An 18,306-nucleotide genomic window follows, 5' to 3' on the forward strand; every position below is an offset into this window, starting at 1 on the left:
CCAGTGACCTTAATGGCAGTGGATGAACTTTTGCTCCATAAAAGATATAGGCATATGACATATTTTGACTATCATATAATTTTTCCTGCTTTATTTTATATTCCTTTCCTACTGTTTTCTGAAATTCTAATCCCCTTTTTGAGTAACAGTGATTATTAAATTAATGTTTACACAGAAGTATCCAAACCAACTCTTTCCTGGCTAAGGCAGCTTTCTCCTTCATTCAACTTTGAACTTACCGGTCCAGAATTTAATTCACCAACTTTTTAGATCTTGTTTACAGGCTAACTCTTTAGGAAATTTTGTAATTCTTTATGACCACCTTTATCACAAAAATAATTTTTTACTGCTGCAAAAATTATCGCTTTTCCAAACCATTTACAAATAGGTTCAACAATTTTGATGCTTATGTGATTTCACTGCTACCCTCCCTGCCACCCGAGCACAGGCCAGGAGCTGGTTAATGAACAGAATCGCCGATCCCTCCTACTCCATGATTGCTTAGTTTCCAGAAGAGATTCTAGGGGAAGGAACACTGTCGAAAACTTTTTGGAAGTTCAAGTATATTATATCAGATGACCCTTAAAAACATATTCAGTTGATTCATGAAAGAAGCCTAAAGGCCACAGAAACCACAATTTCCCTCTACAAAGCTGTGATGCTTCTCCTCCTAACGATATCGCGTTATTGATGTATCTACTAATTCTATTGCGTCGTTGCTCTCGGGCAGCCTGCCTGGATGCATCACAAACGCTCTCGTCCAGCCACCCGACACCCTTCTTCGAACCCAAGTCAGCGTCCGACACCGCCTGCTCCTGCGACACCCGGGCTGCTCGAAGCGGCTGGGAATTCTTGCAGGTTACCACCTGCTCCTGCTTAGGAGCAATTTTCTACTCTTCATTCATCTGCTTGTACTTATTTTGCTGATACTCTAATTTGAGAGAGTACCTGGCTATACAGCAAACACAGCTACACAATAAAAACACTCAAAAGATCCCTAAAAAGGAAGATTTATTAGCAAAATACAGGGTATGCGCCCTAGCAATTATGGGAACAGGTATCATTAAAGAGGCTACAGAAGCAAGAGTGAAGTTCAAGAACATCCGAAGTGTCAGAAAATAAATTAACTGCTTATTTTATAAAACTTTCTGGACAGAAGTGATAGCTAGTTAGTATTGGAGGTGCCTGACCTGGTAACTGCAGCTTGTCCTGTTATCTGACATCATAGACAGGTTAAAGCTGACATTTTACTATTTACTATATACTATTTACTATTTGACTTCCTCAGGCTGGGATGTCCCTGTGCTAAGTGTCGTAGAAATATACAGGGGATATACAGCAATGACCTGGATACCGACATGTCATTTCCATGAAAATACAGAGAGCAAAACATTCCTGAATCCCAGTGGCCAGGATAATTTCCTAAGCTTACTGCATTTCCATGCCAATATTAAAAATACAAGCAGCAACAGGTATATCCAAGCAGACAGCAGGCCTGTTGCCTCTAAAAGCAGTTTCTCAACTACAGCAGCAGGTCAGGGTTCTGAATAAATGTGATTATATTGCACTAAACTTTGTCGTCAGTGCGTTATTATAATATTAAAACCAATGTTAAAATATTATCCCCTCTCAAAACATGAACGGTGTCTTCAAAGACACTTGGCGTATCATAGCTGCTGCAGGAGTTCCAAGACTATACGAATGGATTGCCAGTTTATGCTTGGCACTTTACTTACTGTAAAAGTTTTGCCAAATCTGTCTTCTGTAAGAGCTTAAGGAACAACCAACCAGTTATTCATGTACATAAATATTTTGACAGCTTGTAAAAAACAGCATACAAATATTTTAAATCCAGAAACATAAATGCAAAATTACTGCACACACGCGCACACCCCTAAACAAATACAATAACAACGGAGCAAAACCAACCAAAGCCAACAGCAGCCAGAATCGACGCGTGCTCTCCTACTGTGCTGACAGCAGGAGGGAGATCCGGAGTGCCTACACCAGCCGTAAGAACCCACAAAAGGCAGGCAGCTGTATGCGACGGTGTTATATGTACCATACCACAGAACGCACACGAACTTTCTCTTGTCTGTAGATTTAAGTTGGCAACCCTGTATCACATACTTGATATTTTATTTGGTTTCCATAAGATGTGATAATATTATGGCACGTTTTCCAGAAAACTGAGATCATCTCACTTTGCTGGAAAGAACATTTTTGGCTGGTATGCCTGAACCTGAGGCACAAGGGCTACGGGAGGCTTCATGCGGCGCCGTGCAGGAACACCGAGTCACCCCTGAACACAGCAGATATGCTATCTCAAATTAACACAGCTAAGCCCTTCCAGGTGCCACACAATCTGCTCAGTCCCCTTGTCCCTTTCACATGGCTGACACCCCAAAATCCTTTGCCTAATCACTCCTACTTCTTCGTTCTCACTGTGAGCACAAAACCCCACAGGATCATTAAAACAGAAAGCACCTGCAATTAAAGGCCTGAACAATCTAAACCAGGTCTCAATTTGTGTTCGGACTCAAATCATTTGGCAACAAGATCAGAAGAATCCATATGGCACAAAAAAAAAACAATTTAATTGGAGAGCTGAGATTTTTGGTCTTGCAGGCTCTCCCTGGCAGCCGTTCCACCTCAGAACAAAACAAACACCCTCCCACCTCCGCGCTGGGAAGCGTGGTCCCCTTGGGTTCTTCTGGAATAAAGAGCAAGCTGGGCCACCTCTGCCCAGCTTTCTTTTGGGAATCCCAGGACAGAGTACTTGCTTTGATTATCTGTTCTCTGCTGTTTACGCCACTTTCAATGCCCAGACAATAAATAGTGTCCCACAGTTCAAACCAGCAGTTCCACAGAGGCATTAGTTCGCCTGTCCTAAACACTGTAACCAAACGTCATTTGCTGTCTTAAATTATTTGTCGGTGGCTGGGGAAGAAGTCTTGCACATCTCAGATCAGGATTTTAACTCCAGACATACTATTGGCAATGAAGGCCTAATAACAAAATAAAAAAGTTCATTGTCCTTATTTGAACAGTTTTTCAACTTTGCATTCAGTGTCTCCTGGAGAAAAGTCACAGCTGACTGGAAACACTGTTTTCCCCCAAAACATGTCTGATTTAAAATTTCAAAATCATGGAAAGCCTTTTCAGTTTCTATGGAATTTCAGGGTATCCTGGGAGCATTTTCCCTACTGTGAGGCATTTCATCCCAGGAATCCTTCAAGGCAACCTAAGACAGATGACAAACAACAGATGATTTTAGTGGCAGTTGTTCTGGGTTCATCTTCTAAACCCTGTCTCCCCAGGTGTTTGGTATCAGAGATGACTTAAGTGAAAAAGAAATCCTTCTAATTGGAGTTTTTGGGTTTTGTTTCATCTTTCTAGAGAGCCTGATTGCTCTGACCGTAACTTCACATTGCCAGCTTTGAAGTGGGAAATAGACACTTCCACATTTGACAATGTTACAACTTTTTAGAAGTCATCAAGAATTGCCTACCTCCCAGCAAAAAAAAAAAAAAAATATGCACTTGCACGTCAATATTTCCTGTTACTTATCCTCAGAAACTTGGACAAATATCATTTCAATAAAAATGATTACTTTGCCCTGACCTTGTTTCCAAACAGTACAGTTTAATTTTCAAAAATGCTTAAAAGCTATTGAATTATTTTGCATAAGCACAACTTGATTTGTTACCATGTCACACAAAATCCCTGCTCGTAGCTAGTAGAAAATCCAGTCCCATCTGCCCAGGTCTCGTTGCTGTAGTAATAAAGCCACGCAGGCATTAAAGGCTTTTCTGCAGTGGATGTGCCTGTCGCAGGGTTCATATTTGGGATTTCTTTTTTATTTTCTTCTGATTGTGCCAATTTCTTTAAGTTTTTAAGAGTATAGAAATACAATATAAAGAATTTCTTCCCAAACATTTTCACTTCATCTATTTAAAAATATGCAAGCCTTTTAATTGACTTTTTTAACCTGTTATGCAAAACACAACTGCACAGGAGGTTTCTTGGAATCACTGGGTGAGCACAAGGAAAGGAAAGCTACACATCAGGGAGTTCCCAAGCTTTCTTCCGTAAGGGAAAAGAAAACACCCACAAAGAACACACAAATGCCTCCTGAGCTGGCTCGTACTAAGTTATTACTAATCGCTGGATGAGATTCTTCCCAAGAAATAGTTACGTTCATCAGAAACTTCCAGATTATTTGGTTATTCATAGTAAAATAATGATTTGCCTGGTTTTATATTTTATCCCTCAGTAAGAAAATAATCAATAGAACTGGGGTTTGAAGTTCAGTATCTTAGTTATTTAAGGAAATAGCTTCGACTCGTATTTCTCTTAAATCTCTCTGCTATTAAGAACTGTAAATTGACCTCAGACAGATGAGCAGCGGTATATTTGGCTATAGAATATTTATAGTAGGAACTTGGATGCACAGTACATACGTGCAAAACCTTTGAATCACTGCTAAAACAATTATTGTTTCCATCTACTCATTTTCAAATAAGACTAACATTTTAGGTAAATTTTTACAGGCTTTATTTCTGCTAAAGGGGAATTTCCCAGAGGCTGGAGTAATATCCCTTTATCCTATCCTACTCTTTAATAATAGCCCTTCCTACAATTTCAATTAATAATAGCCCTTCCTACAATTTCAAAACACATCTGAACACTACAGCAAAGCAAAACTTCTGAAAGTTATATTATGTCTTGCTATAGAAACAATCTTCACCAAGAACGCCCAGGTCAAAGTAGTCTGTAAAGCACCAAGCCTGAATCAAGACCATCCCGATCGACGCGCTGTAGGCTGGGAACACGTCCTGCGCCTGGGGACATGTTCATCCAGCCGTAGCACAAGCTCCTGAGCAAATGCAGGAGGCGGCAGCAGCCTGGTCCCTGAACTGCCTGTGCCGCCTTGAGCGAGCGCAATGAGCCAGCAGTGTGCTCAGGTGGCCAAGAGGGCCAATGGCATCCTGGCTTGTATCAGGAATAGTGTGGCCAGCAGGACCAGGGAGGTGATGGTGTCCCTGTGCTGGGCACTGGTGAGGCCGCCCCTCGAATGCTGTGCTCAGCGCTGGGCCCCTCACCCCAAGGCGGCCATGGAGGGGCTGGAGCGTGGCCAGAGCAGGGCAGCGAGGCTGGGGCAGGGGCTGGAGCCCAAGGCTGGGGAGGAGCGGCTGGGGGAGCTGGGGGGGCTCAGCCTGGAGAAGAGGAGGCTGAGGGGAGCCCTCATCGCTCTCTGCAGCTGCCTGAAAGGAGGCTGGAGCCGGGGGGGTCGGTCTCTTCTCCCCAGGAACAAGCGATGGGACGAGAGGGAACGGCCTCAAGCTGCACCAGGGCAGGTTTGGGTTGGATATTGGGAAAAACTTCTTCCCCGAAAGGGCTGTCAGGCCCTGGCCCAGGCTGCCCAGGGCAGGGGCTGAGTCCCCATCCCTGGAGGGATTTAAAAGCAGTGTAGATGTGGTGCTTGAGGACATGGTTTAGTGGTGGGCTTGGCAGTGCTGGGTTAACGGTTGGACTCGACGATCTTAAAGGTCTTTTCTAACCATGACGATTCTATGATTCTATGAATGCATCTGTGGAGTCTCACTGTGAAACAGAGCAGGACACTGAACAGGGTTAAATTCAAATTTGGCAGAAAAGCATGATTTTAAACCTCATGGTTTTCCCAATCTTATGCTGAAGTGCTCATGAAAATACAGTGGCAGAAAAAGACATGGGGCCAGTGTGGTACAGCCCCACACTTGCAAACACAACGCAGGCAGTTCTTTCAGTCGGTGGAATTTTGCCTGCAGAGCTACTCAAACCTGCACAGCATCAGCGTCAGGAACACAGCCAAGACATACCCACCTGTAGAAACAGGCCTTAGCAGGTGTGCAGAAATTCCAAACATTGCCTACAAATCTCTAAGTTCCTTTAATTTTGCTGTACTTTTGCTTTTTTTAATTAATATTTTCTTCTAAGAACAAGCACTCTTGCCATACCAAAAAAAATCAGCGTAGCAGTTAGTGTCGAAGTAAACCACCCACGCCTCCCCATAGGCCTGGCTATGGGCAATGTGGCATAATCAGTTTTTGGCACAGCATGCATAATTTTTGAAAGATCCTGATGTGAACAATTTTATGTGCAATAGCGTTGGGAATACTAGATCATAAGAAAAATCCAAACGTGTGAAATTAGAATGCTACATGAATGTTATGGTTATTCCAATTTTAAGTTTAAAGTACAAACTTGAAATCAAAGTAGTAAGAAAACATTCAAGCTTTCAAGAGAATATCCCAACAAGCATACAAAACACATAGGGATGAAGAATTCAAGACTGCCTTTTATGAAGATGTAACCAGCTTTGTGGGCAAGAGAAGCGCAGTGGATGTTGATTACCTTGACTTTAGCAAGGCTTCTGACACAACCTCATCACTAAACTCGTGAGATATGGTTTGAATAAGTGGACAAAAAGGGTGGGTGGAAAACTGGCCGGACCACCATGATTAAAGTGTTTTGAGGCCTGGTATGAGGTCCTGCCAGTGGCCAGCTGCTAGGAGTGTTTCTCAGAGCTTTTTAGTGTTTAACATTTTTATTACTGACCTTGACTACGGTACAGAGCGTGTGTTCAGTAATTCTGCAGGTGACAGCAGGTGAGGGGGAGCAGGTGACATGCTTGAGGGCAGGGCTGCTGTCCACAGGGTCCTCAACGGGATGACAGACACTCACGACAGAAAAATGAGACAGCAGTGTGCCCTTGTGGCAACAAAGACGATGGCACCTGGGCGCCATTAGCAAGACAGTAGCCAGCAGGGCAAGGGAAGCGATTATTCTCCTCTCTTCATCCTCTGTGAGACCACACCTGGAGTGCTTAGTCTAGTTTTGGGGGCCCAGTACAAGAAATATCTCAGATTGGATCAAGTCCAGCAGAGACGGCCAAAAGTGTCACAGGGCTGGAGCACAAGGATGTACAAGGGAAGGCCAAGGGAACTCTGCTCAGTCTTAAGAAGAGGGGGACCTCGTTACCAGCTTTATCTAACGTAAGAGCAAAGGGAAGACAGAGCCAGGCTTCCTGGAGGTACACGGACGCCAGAGTCAATAGGCACAACATGTAACAAGGGAAATTTTTATTAGATATTAGAAGAATTTTTTTCACCATGAGGGTGATCAAATGCTGAACCACGGGCCCAGAAAAGCTGTGGGATTCCAACCCTGGAGATCCCGAAGGCTTGACTTGTCAAGGCTCTGAGCCACCTGGTCTACACAGGCCCTGGGTTGGACCAGAGAGCTTCACAGGTCCAAACTGAACTGATCTATGGTACTAGTGATGGCCCTCAAAGCAGGCAACATTTGCCAACAAATGGTCTAGAACAGACGTATTTTTAAAAAAATATTTTATACTGAAAGGCTCTTTGGTCTGATTTACTGAAGAATTACACCCCTTTTTCTCTGTACGTGTTTTCTGATTCACCAGAATTGAAGCTGTAGGAAGACTGAGTAAGGACAAGATTGGTAGCAATGGGAAACCAAACGCACCCCCCCACTCACACATGCTCTCAGGTTAGCAATATGGAAGATTGTTCTCTTCCGCGTTGCAGGGCAGCAAGTCTTTGCTGGTGCGATCTACCTGATGAGTAAGGACTGCCGCAGGACAGCGACTGCTCCAAGGCGATTCCACTGTAAAGACAACACACACCATTCACCTCCCTTCCCTTCGGTGAATGCCAGTGGGAACATATGCTCTCTTGGGGAGACTATCAGTGCCTTTCAGAGAAGTCAAGGATGACTTCAGAAAATATTAATAAAAGTCACGTACAAGAAATCACTGTCAGTGCTGACAAAACAGATCAGGACACATCGCATCTTTGCTTTTTGTGAAACAATTACGGTGAAGCTTTGATGTCGTTGAACCTTGACTATTTGGTTTAGCTATAAGAACGAGGCCAACAATCACTGAAGTTTAAAAACTGAGCATCAGTGCCGACTGCAGCTTCTGCCGTGTCAGACGTGGTCAGAGTTACTGCTAGTGCTTTGTTTCTCCCTAGAAGAATTCAACAGGTGGAGTGATGTGTCATGTTGTGACCTCTCATACTCAGTGGAGTCATTAGAAGGTGTTTTCAGCATGCCAGTGACATCCAATTATAATTTCTCCTCTAACTGATTAGAAAGTTCAGCGTCACCACCTATGACTAGTTAAGACAGATGAGAGAAAGCTGGCTGGAAATCAATCCAGATAACGCCTGAAACTTTGAGCTGGGAGGCAGCTGAATGAGGTAACAGGCAGTCCCAGTCCTCTGAGTGCGAGAGCATTCCCTACAATGCATCACGACTGAGCTGACATTTAGCTGTTAAATTAGAAACAGCGAAAGCCAACCGTTTATCGCGTATTATCAATTAATAGCTGTATCCTGGCCTTTCCGATGCAGATCTTCCAGCGTTTTCCAAGACTGTTTGCAGACTCTCTGCAGCGCTGCAATGTGCTGTACACAGGACTGCTCGGAAGCGCTTGGGGAGGGAGCTGGTATGCCACGATGGCAGATGGCAGCACGACTGCCGAGCAGAGCGCGCCACCGAGCACGCAGCACCACACACCCCGCCTATGCTGGGTGGCCATCGCCAGAGCTAAGCACAACATGCCACGATGACTGTGACGTAAGAAGCCACAGTTTTGGGGCCTGCCCCTTGAAGGGACACCCTCTCTGTTCGCTACACAGTGGAGAGCAGAGGTAGGGGGGCTGGGCTGTCTCATTCCCCTGAGGGACAGTAGGCAGACATATTTCCGTAAAAGTTCTGTAAAAACTTGCTTGTGAAAGCAAGCATTTCATACTCTGCTTTGCTTATTATTTTCGGCACCTACTTCGGCAGAGTTTGAGGGAGAAGACTGAAGACTCGCTTGGTGACTCACAAATTTGCTCTGTAAATTATTCTAAGGGTGCTAGATGTTGATTTAGCATCTACAACTTTGAAGGCTCTTGGGAACCTAAACAGACTTCTGGTATCATACACAACTTCACAAAAGGAACTTAAGTCACAAATACTTCAAGTGCCTGATTTGGTGGTGGGGAGGGGAGTCCTCAATCAGGAGAGCAATTCTAAATTTTTTAACCATTTCTTTGCCTCTTGACTTCCTTCAGCTCTCTCTACCTGAACTCTCCCCAAAGTTCTCTCTCTCTGCAGTACTTGACCCTACCTTGGGAACACGGACTCTCAAAGAAGTCAAGAATGCCATTGTTCTGTGATGAAGTGGAGAAGCTTATCGTAGCTCTGAAAGTCTATTTACAATTTTCCATTAATACACTTTCCTAGCAAGGAGTACCACTACAATGTCCCTATTCTCTTCCTTGATTAGTCTAGTTATTCAGGAAACTCTGGCAGCTTAGCAACAGATTCTGATGACCTAGAAAACTTCAACACACTATAAAGCAATATGTGTGGAGCACAGAAGAGCTACACTGAGGAAAAAATAGTGTGGTGAACAACTGAAGTCTTCAGGTACTGTCAACAGATCTACCCCTACACACGTTTTCTTGTGTGGGCCTTTCATTACAAAGGCCTATCTGCTATCCATACCTGTTAGCAAACAAAATTCTCATCTCCCAAATCATTTTCACCCATGTTTGTTTGACTGCCCTCCTCTTATCCTTTAATTCTTAGGAAGTTTTTAATTAAAGCTTTTATGGAAAACAAACCAAAAAGCCTCAAAACACAACCACCTTAAAACATGCAATACATTCCCACATCAGTTTTATGGGACGCATTTAATGGCCATACATGATACAAAATTATTTCCAATTCCTATTACACTCTGGAATAGTTCTAATATCACTCTCGCTGACTTTGCTCCCTGACATATATAGTTCTTGTATTTAATGTCTTTTTGTAAAAAATTGATGCTTGAATCCATTAAACCAAAAATGATTTATGGGTGGGCTTTTCTCCTGGTTAGGGAAACACTAACTGTTTTTAAACAACTGCTGTGGAAAAGATTAAGAATTACAGCGTACCAGTGGGAGACATTCTGAAACAAAATTAAATACACATTATCCATTTCCCAATGGCTAACTTAGCCCCAGGCAAACACTCCCCCACTTTTTGTTTCAGCTGACCAGACAGAACTACAGCACTCATTATTTCTTAAATATTCAACTGGGCATTAAATACTTGTGCACGCTTACAGCCAGCCAAACATAAACACCTTACCTGTTCATGTCTCATCAGTTCTATCATTTCCATAACACTGATAAAATGGTAGCAACGATCTGAGTGATCAACCATGGATGTCGGAAAAGCACGATTCTGCCAAATTCTCCATTCGGACAAGGAAAGTTCACGAGTTGCCTTCTCTTCATGCTTCTGCAGTTTGAAATTAAGATTGGCAAGGAGATTTTAATCAAGAAATTGTTTACCAAAACTAACGTCTACTTTTCTGTCAGGGACAATAAATACTCTGAACATAGAAAAGTATCTGAACATTATGACAAAAGTTTAAGCCTGGTCTAAAATAAAAACAAATCCATGCTTTCTGTTGTCACAACTTTTCATGGAAGACAGGTTGTTTTAAGTGGTGAAATGACATAAAAGCTCCTATTTTTTTCTCCGAATCAAAAAAGATCTTGTAAAACTTGAGGTTTTCTTTCAGTAACACTTCTTTAGTTATATAAACAGGGGAAGGAAAAAGCAGGATACAATACCTACATGAATACAGCATCCTGCATGGAATTCTTAGAAAAAGGAACAGAACTTATTGGATACTGAAAGACTTCTAAATGTATTTTTAATTTACAGACCTAACCTCAAAGACCCATTTCAAGCATCTAATTCCTAAATTCTTATCCTCAAAAACCTACATATAATTCTCAAAATTGCATTTTTAATATAGACCTCCTTCAAATTCATAGTTGACTTTGTTACTTAGGGTATCCTTTAGGCCTCATGTCAAAGGAAGCATTACATTTAGGTTAAACTCACTGATACTTCTTCCAGGTTTTCTAAGGTTTCAAACTGAATTTGAGGCAATATTGGTTCCTTTACTCCATCACTTTCCTTAATCCTGTAAAGTCTGTCCCATATTTCAAATTCCTCAGGCGACAGAGACCAATTCTCATGACAGTGTATTTGCTTTTGGCCTATGGGGGGAAAAACAATAACAGGAAAATGTTACCTACTTGAAGAAAAAGGATACACAGAATAAAAAGAACTTTGTACGATACCAGTCAAAAGAAAAAATACCTTCTCTGTGCCACAAGCAAAACCAGATACAGAGAATCTGATGTCAGAAACAAGTATCAAAACGGTGTTGTCTGTGTTATAATTATGGATAAATCTATCCATTAAACGATTGTTTTGGGGGCAGACATCATATAAACAAAGATATAGCTAGACAGACAGATATAAATAGAGGCCCTGAAGACAGTATAGCAAATAGGGAAAGCATATGGCTTAAATTTCTAAACGTATGTCTCAGAGGAAGAAACTGCAAATAAGTAAAAGCTTTTTTTTTTTTTTTTCCCCTTTCATTTTTTTTTCCAAGTTACTCTTTAAATACTGGCAAGCAACATTAATTTCTTATGACAAAAATATTTGTTAGTCATTTTTTGAATCGATCTCCTCTATTAAGGACATGCAGATAAGTAAGAGGACAGGAACAAAAGTACTATGAAAACTCCCCAGGAGCGGGGAAAGAAAAACGAGGCTCATGAGTTTTATTTAGACTCCTAAGTGCAAGTGGGAAGCATAGGGCACCTGTGAGCACCAATGCGAGATAAAAACAAAACACGTGCTCATATGGCAGCTTACTGAAGACAACGCCCTGGTGCTGCTTGGCTCTGAGCGAGTACGCTCCAGTGACCAAGAGGAAATGGAGTCATTTTTGGCAGTCTGACAGCAAGCCTTGATACCACCGCTACCCAAAACAATGCCAAATCCCTCAAAACAGCCATCAGTGTGAACAGCAAAGGAGCATCCAAAGAATCAGTGTTAAGAGCGTGTTAAGAATGTGATTGCTTTCAGCCCAGATGTACGAAGCTTGGAGAAAAATAATTAAGTTAATTTGACAATCACTCTGCAGACTGGATTTGGGATGAATCTGCAGCCAACACCCTATTCTGAATTAATGCCACGTAAGAGGAATCAGCCTGCACCTCTCAATCCTCTCAAATTACAATCGCCAGAGACTCTGTCTCCGCAGGATGGTGCGACAATGTTTGCCAGAGACTCAAAAACAGATCCCTGAGAGTCCAGAGTACTAGGTTCAAGTCCCGTTCGGAAAAAGTCTTTCACAGCTGGAGAAAACTAACCAACACTGAATTTTAAGGCCATTGTTAAAAAAAAATCCAGAAGATCAATATTGCTACTAAAATATTTTTGACTCAACTCTAAGAGATGTTACGCTCCTTTATAGCTAACACAGTCCAAGGACCCAGTAGAAAAAAAAGAGAAACCTGAAGGAAAAGAAAATTAAGAACACTTATCAGAAAAGCATACCGCACAGCCTTTCCTGTTGTTTATAAGAACAGCTCAGTATTAGGTCTGCTCTAGCGGTTAATACCCAGCAGCCACACATCAAGACAGAACATGCCCATCTTGGATTAGCAGGGAGTTCTGGACAGTGTTGCCTGGACGAGGCAGAAAGGAAAGGCCAGAAAGAGTCCTCAGTTGTAAGCAAAACCTAGTGCCCTTGGTCCGTCCAAAATGACCTCTACTGCCTCACTTAAGACTTATCTTCATAAGCAAGAAGCAAAAAGATGGCCTACCAAGGAACCAAGAATGCATCTTCAAACAGCAAGTTGTTCGCAAAAAGCAGGCACCAGCAAAAAACTTTGTAGACAAACAGATCTAATTTGGGTTCCCTCGTGCTCTTCAAGACGGTTGTCCAGACAGCGTAACCTTCCCGAACACCTCAGGTGATGAACTACTGTCATCCAGACACATCCAGGGAAACAGCGAGAACAACGGATGACTTGAGTTCTCTGTGTTACAGCTCCAGAGGACAACTCCTTTGACAAAGACAAGAGGATCCTACGATACCATCTGCCTAAGTAATACATGGTTCAACATCACACAGGCACGAAGGCCTCCAGCAGCTGGCAAAAGGTAACAGATACATCCCGAAGCTCTGGGGTCAATAACAGAGGTCCTAAGCTTCTGTTTCTGAGCAGAATAAATACTTTGGGCTGTCAAGACCATGGACTCCGTACATGAGGAAGCACAACACATCTCCCTGCGAGAGGCCAATGGAAGGGAATCCCCTTGGCTGGTAAAGCAGAAGAGCAATATGGTCCAGCAGGCAGCAGGTGAATGCCCAAATTACAGGCTGCTCAGCGGCTCCCTTCACCAGAAACAATAATTTCCGCAGTGCGGGGAAAGGTCTGACCATCTCACCCAAATGCACGGTTATCTCTGGCTAAGGGAGGAGAGCAGGAGCTGAAGTCTGCTTTCAAACTCTTTTTCAGTGATACAACCTAGTTGCTGTTACACAGGGAGGGAAACCAAAGCAGATCTCACACTGAAGGAAAATTACCTTAAAGCAAACAATTCTGCAAGTTCTCACTTCTACTGTTTAATATTTTAACCCTCTCCATTGCTGTTGTGCTCATCTTAGCCGAGGAAACACACCCTAAGCGCTGACAGGACTGACGTTTCACCTCAAGCGAAACCTAACTAAGATGGAAAGAAACAGGGACACAGACAAATATGACTGCTGCCAGCGTAGAAGTAAAATACAGTTTCAGACTTAAGGGCTAGCAAAGACAAAACAAAAAACAAACAAACAAAAAACCCACCTTATATTTTCAGTGTTCACAAACTACAAATTCAAGACCCCATTCTTAACAGAAGGAAAAAGAGAGTTCTGCAGAGCACTCTGAAATAATAGTTTGCTAAAATACAGGCAAGCTGCCCAGGGAAATAGCCATGTATTTGTACTGATCGGGAATCATTAAGGCTGAATAGAATACTATCAGTTCTGCAAATTATGAAGTGCTTCATTTTTACACAAAGGCACAATTCAGAGATTACTAAAACTCACTGTGGGGATGAAGAAGAGTTCTCAAAGCTAAAAGCAAACTTAAGAAAAAGATCCAAAGAAATTTCAAAAATACATTGACTAGATTAACAGAAATATATAATGAACAATAACATATACACTAGTATATGTTCAATTTATAGCTTAGACTGTTATAGATAATATTAGAGCAAAGGTAGGAAGTTTACATTCTGGTGGACAGACTCACTTAGGGAATGTAAAGCACCACCAGCCACACACATCTCATTAATATCCTACAGGTAAGCTCTAGCTTTTTACGGTGTTTCGTAGAAAGCTAACCTGTATACTACTGAGTAATTGCAAAGTACCAGCAGCTCTTCTTTAGCTCTTACAGAAGAAAATTCCCATCCTCCTTGAGAATGATTAGGCTGCTTGGATACATAGTTGAGAATTTAGTAGGGCTTGTAGCAATAGGACAAGGGGTAACAGTTTTAAACCTAAAGAGGGGAGATTTAGACTAGATATAAGGAAGAAGTATTTTACGACGAGGGTGGTGAAACACTGGCCCAGGTTGCCCAGAGCGGTGGTCGATGCCCCATCCCTGGAAACATTCAAGGCCAGGCTGGATGGGGCTCTGAGCAACCTGATCTGGTCGAAGATGTCCCTGTCCATGGCAGGGGGTGGGAATGGGTGATCTTTGAAGGTCCCTTCCCACCCAAACCACTCCATGATTCAATGATTACCATGTCCTGTTGAATTTAGTAATTGGCAACAGCGTCTCCCATTCACGTGAAGTAGAACACGCTCATTTTAAGGGTAATTATCTTTAAGAACATTTTATGAGTTACAAATGCGATGTACTACCAAAGACAAACATACCACTAAAATCATTAATGCTATTTTCCATGTTTTCCTCCAGAACCAAAATATTTTCCTTTCCCTTGAACTGGGAGGAGAGCAAGAAGTAGCGCGGAGGGGGAGCAGAGGGTGGATTTAGCCTGTAGCTAGCAGGGAATTTGTCAGTTCTCAGAGGAATAACCCCTGTTTAAGGGCAAGAAAGAAGGAACTGGAAGCACCGTATTGACCAGGACAGTACAGCCAGCCACCACTGTCATAACTGTCCCTCTTCTCACCATGAAGCAAGCTGCTGGTGCAAAAGAAATTTTCAACCGTCCAAAGGCTCTGCTGGTTTACCTACGAAGTTATGTGCTACCGACGCAGACTAACACTACCTTTACTGGAGGTGTGTGAATGTGGGCAGGGAAGAACGACGGGTAAAGCAACGAGCAATATTGCTGCTGAGGCCACTTTTGGCCGGACTGAAATGGATATTCATGCTCCCATACACAGCACAAGCGGCTTGTTTGGGGAAGGCATCGCTACAGAAGAAAATGTAATTGGTGTTTTGGAGAAGCCATGTCATCGGCTGAAAAAAATAATTCAAAATAAGTGTAGCTGAAATAAGTTAAAAAAACCCACCACCTTATTAGGAAAGTTTTGTGTAGCTATCATCCTGAAAACAATGAAAGGTGTAACCCAAGAAAGGCAAAGGTAAAACACCCTTTAAAAAAAAAATAAAAAATAAATATACACAAGGAAGCAGGCAGGCGACTGAATTTTCAGAAGCAAAAGGCCAGACGTTGTCTGAATCAGATGAAGACGGTTCTCTACTGAGAAAAGCAGGACAAGACGAAGCTGGTACAAGGCAGATGTAAAGTGTGTTATTCTCAGCGCAGCACACAAAGCACTGTGCCTTACAACTACACGGGTATTGTCAGGACAAGAAATCTGAATTTAAGGAACTGAAGTACATATGCATAAACACATCCTTGATTAACTGGCTTTTTTCAAAGAAAATAAACATTGAAAACAGCAGTCTTCTGCAGTATTTCCATAGTTTGCTGAGAACCACTCAAGAAGGCAATGTGCATTATCATGCATGTTTAATTCAAATAGGAGATGAGCTCAGAAGACTTATCAGCCATCCAAAGGCCTTGCCACAACTATACGGCAGGGGCAACTGGAAAGGTATAAAAAACCCACAAAGGTCTAAAGACTACAGAGTATTTTAGAAAAAGAGAGTAAAAGAAAGTTGCATCGTTAGGATAAAAACAGCAATTAAAGAAATAATGTGAAATTGTAAAATCAAACAAAACCACAGCTACAGACAACTCCAAACTGATACAGTCTGAAAAGGGGGGAGTAGAGTAATTGTGAAGAACCAGGAGAAGAAGAATTAACAAAATGAGATTTCATCTAGACAAATGCAATGCAAAAAGAAAAACGAAAGAAATTATTGATAGCTTGAAATGACATTCAGCTACCAGGAACAACCGGGTACGGGAAGAGCACATTTTAATGCACGTTCGCTATTTTTTGCCATGCCTGTTGTGGTTCCACACCTCTCACAGAGTGGGGAGACTGGCAGAGAACTTGCAAAGATAGACGTGGTAGAGATGATTATCCAGATCTTTCAGCAATTTCCCCATTTCAATTATCTTATTGGATAGCTATTCTCATTTTATAAAGTAAAAAAAGATGAGCATAAAAAACACGAGCTGTCTCCAAAGATATCTGTTCAGAGATTTTTCCTCCACTGAGTCCAAGCCACTTTAAGTGCAAAACTTTTCTTTATGAAATGCTTTTTGATTTTACTGCCCTTACTAATATGCTACTCAGTTTTAGTAAACTCTTTTAAAAAACACCAAAAAAAAAAAATCAAAAACAAGAGAGAGAAAATAATCTCAAATTGGAAGAAACAATATAAGAGGACTGCCGAGTAATGGGATTTTTGCTCTTGTTGCTGTACTTTTTGAAGAAAAGCTCGTACAACTGAAGAACACACTGCGTTAGTGATGGGGCAAGACAAGAATAATGTATCCTTCTGGTACTGACAAACAGTTAAAATTTGTGAAAGCGTTTTTGAAGTGGAAGGATAGTGTAAAATTAATAGAAATTGAATCGAATTAAGAAGAACAGGAAATACTTAATTTTGACTAGAAAAGGAGGAGAATGCTTGAAATCACTACGATACTTCTGCCCATGATACTTCCATTTCTGTGCACATGTATTCTTCCGTGGACAAACCTGAAGATCAACTGAAACTCAAGAATAAATGAAAAGTAAAAGGGCATAAATAAGAACATACACAGCTTATTTATTACTGGTAGCTTTTTCAATTTTCTGAAGTGGAAGGGGGCACTGAAATAAGGAGAGGAGAAAATGCAAAAAATAAAGACCTTTCTTTCTCTTCTTTTTGAGATTTATCTTGAATATCATTAAAATCACAAACAGCCACTTGCTGCATACAGTAATGAAGGGGACTTCAACACAAAGCTGGTGCTCAATAACGTGCACTCATGTAACACTTGTTTGCAAGACGGGCAGTCAATCCTGTTCATCTTCGGCAAGGGACAGACCTCCACGCACACTGTGTACTTCAATTGTGGCAGCTGCTAACCTATTTCACACAAAAGGAACCTGGTAATTACAGCCTTTGAAGTGCTATTCCCTCAGCAGGAAATATGTTCAGCATATTATCTTCTTTATGCACTTACTGCCTCTCATTTCTATTTTCTAGGACAGACTTACAAACATTCTAAAATGATTATTTGAATTCCATGTTTTGCTCTGCTTATTTTCTTGCAAGTTGTGTCTGTTTGTTCCATCCTTGGTTTTCCTCACTGTCTGCCAGCTGGGCTGCGCACAAAACCCAGAGAAGCATGCCTTACAGCAGGCTCCAGAGGCATAACGGGAAACGTCGTGATCGGGAGCATCATCGCAGCCGCGCCTCAGCCGTGTCTGCAGCACACGCACACTCACACTCACACAGAGCTGGGGCTGAGGATGGCATCTACAGACCGATTTATTGATACTAATTCTTCTCCGTTACATTTCTACCCTGCAAAATGGGAGACAGCATGAACTGGTTTGGAGGCCAAAGGGGAAGCTCATTTTTTTCTGCATGATTTTGTAGCTCGCTTCCCCTTTCTATGTTCAGCCTTTTGTTTGCCCTGGATTTTGTTTGGAAAGAGATCAGATATAGATTTTGATATTAAGAACTTTTGTGATCAGAAGCATTTAAAAACCACGAACTCTAAAGTCTAACTATTCAGATACTGAAATCTGAAGTTTCTCAAAGCTTTCAGAAGTTTCTTCTTTCAAGAAGTTGCTATTGGTCTTTACAGAAACCACTTAACCAAAGAGATCGAGCATGACAATTTTCAAGTATTTACAAAACTCAGCTCTTTCTTCCTATCTTATAATTTTGTTCAGTTTACTGAGCATTTCAGTGCCATGTAACTGCATCTGCTAAAGAGCCA

General features: G+C 41.9%; 1 protein-coding gene across 3 annotated transcripts in view; it reads right to left on the bottom strand.

Moving 5' to 3' along the window:
• Positions 1 to 18,306, bottom strand: part of FANCM (FA complementation group M) — an 80,658-nt gene that overhangs the window by 20,223 nt on the left and 42,129 nt on the right. For all 3 annotated transcript variants that reach the window (XM_087746925.1, XM_087746924.1, XM_087746927.1), the window contains 2 exons: positions 10,969 to 11,126; positions 10,201 to 10,353 (listed from right to left, as the gene is read on the bottom strand). In XM_087746925.1, coding sequence (XP_087603051.1) covers positions 10,201 to 10,353; positions 10,969 to 11,126 — 311 coding nt within the window. The remainder of the gene's footprint in view (positions 1 to 10,200; positions 10,354 to 10,968; positions 11,127 to 18,306) is intronic.

Source organism: Nipponia nippon, unplaced genomic scaffold, assembly GCF_047370975.1.
Source record: "Nipponia nippon isolate SJK-2023a ecotype South Korea unplaced genomic scaffold, ASM4737097v1 scaffold_11, whole genome shotgun sequence".
NCBI classification, from domain to species: domain Eukaryota; kingdom Metazoa; phylum Chordata; class Aves; order Pelecaniformes; family Threskiornithidae; genus Nipponia; species Nipponia nippon.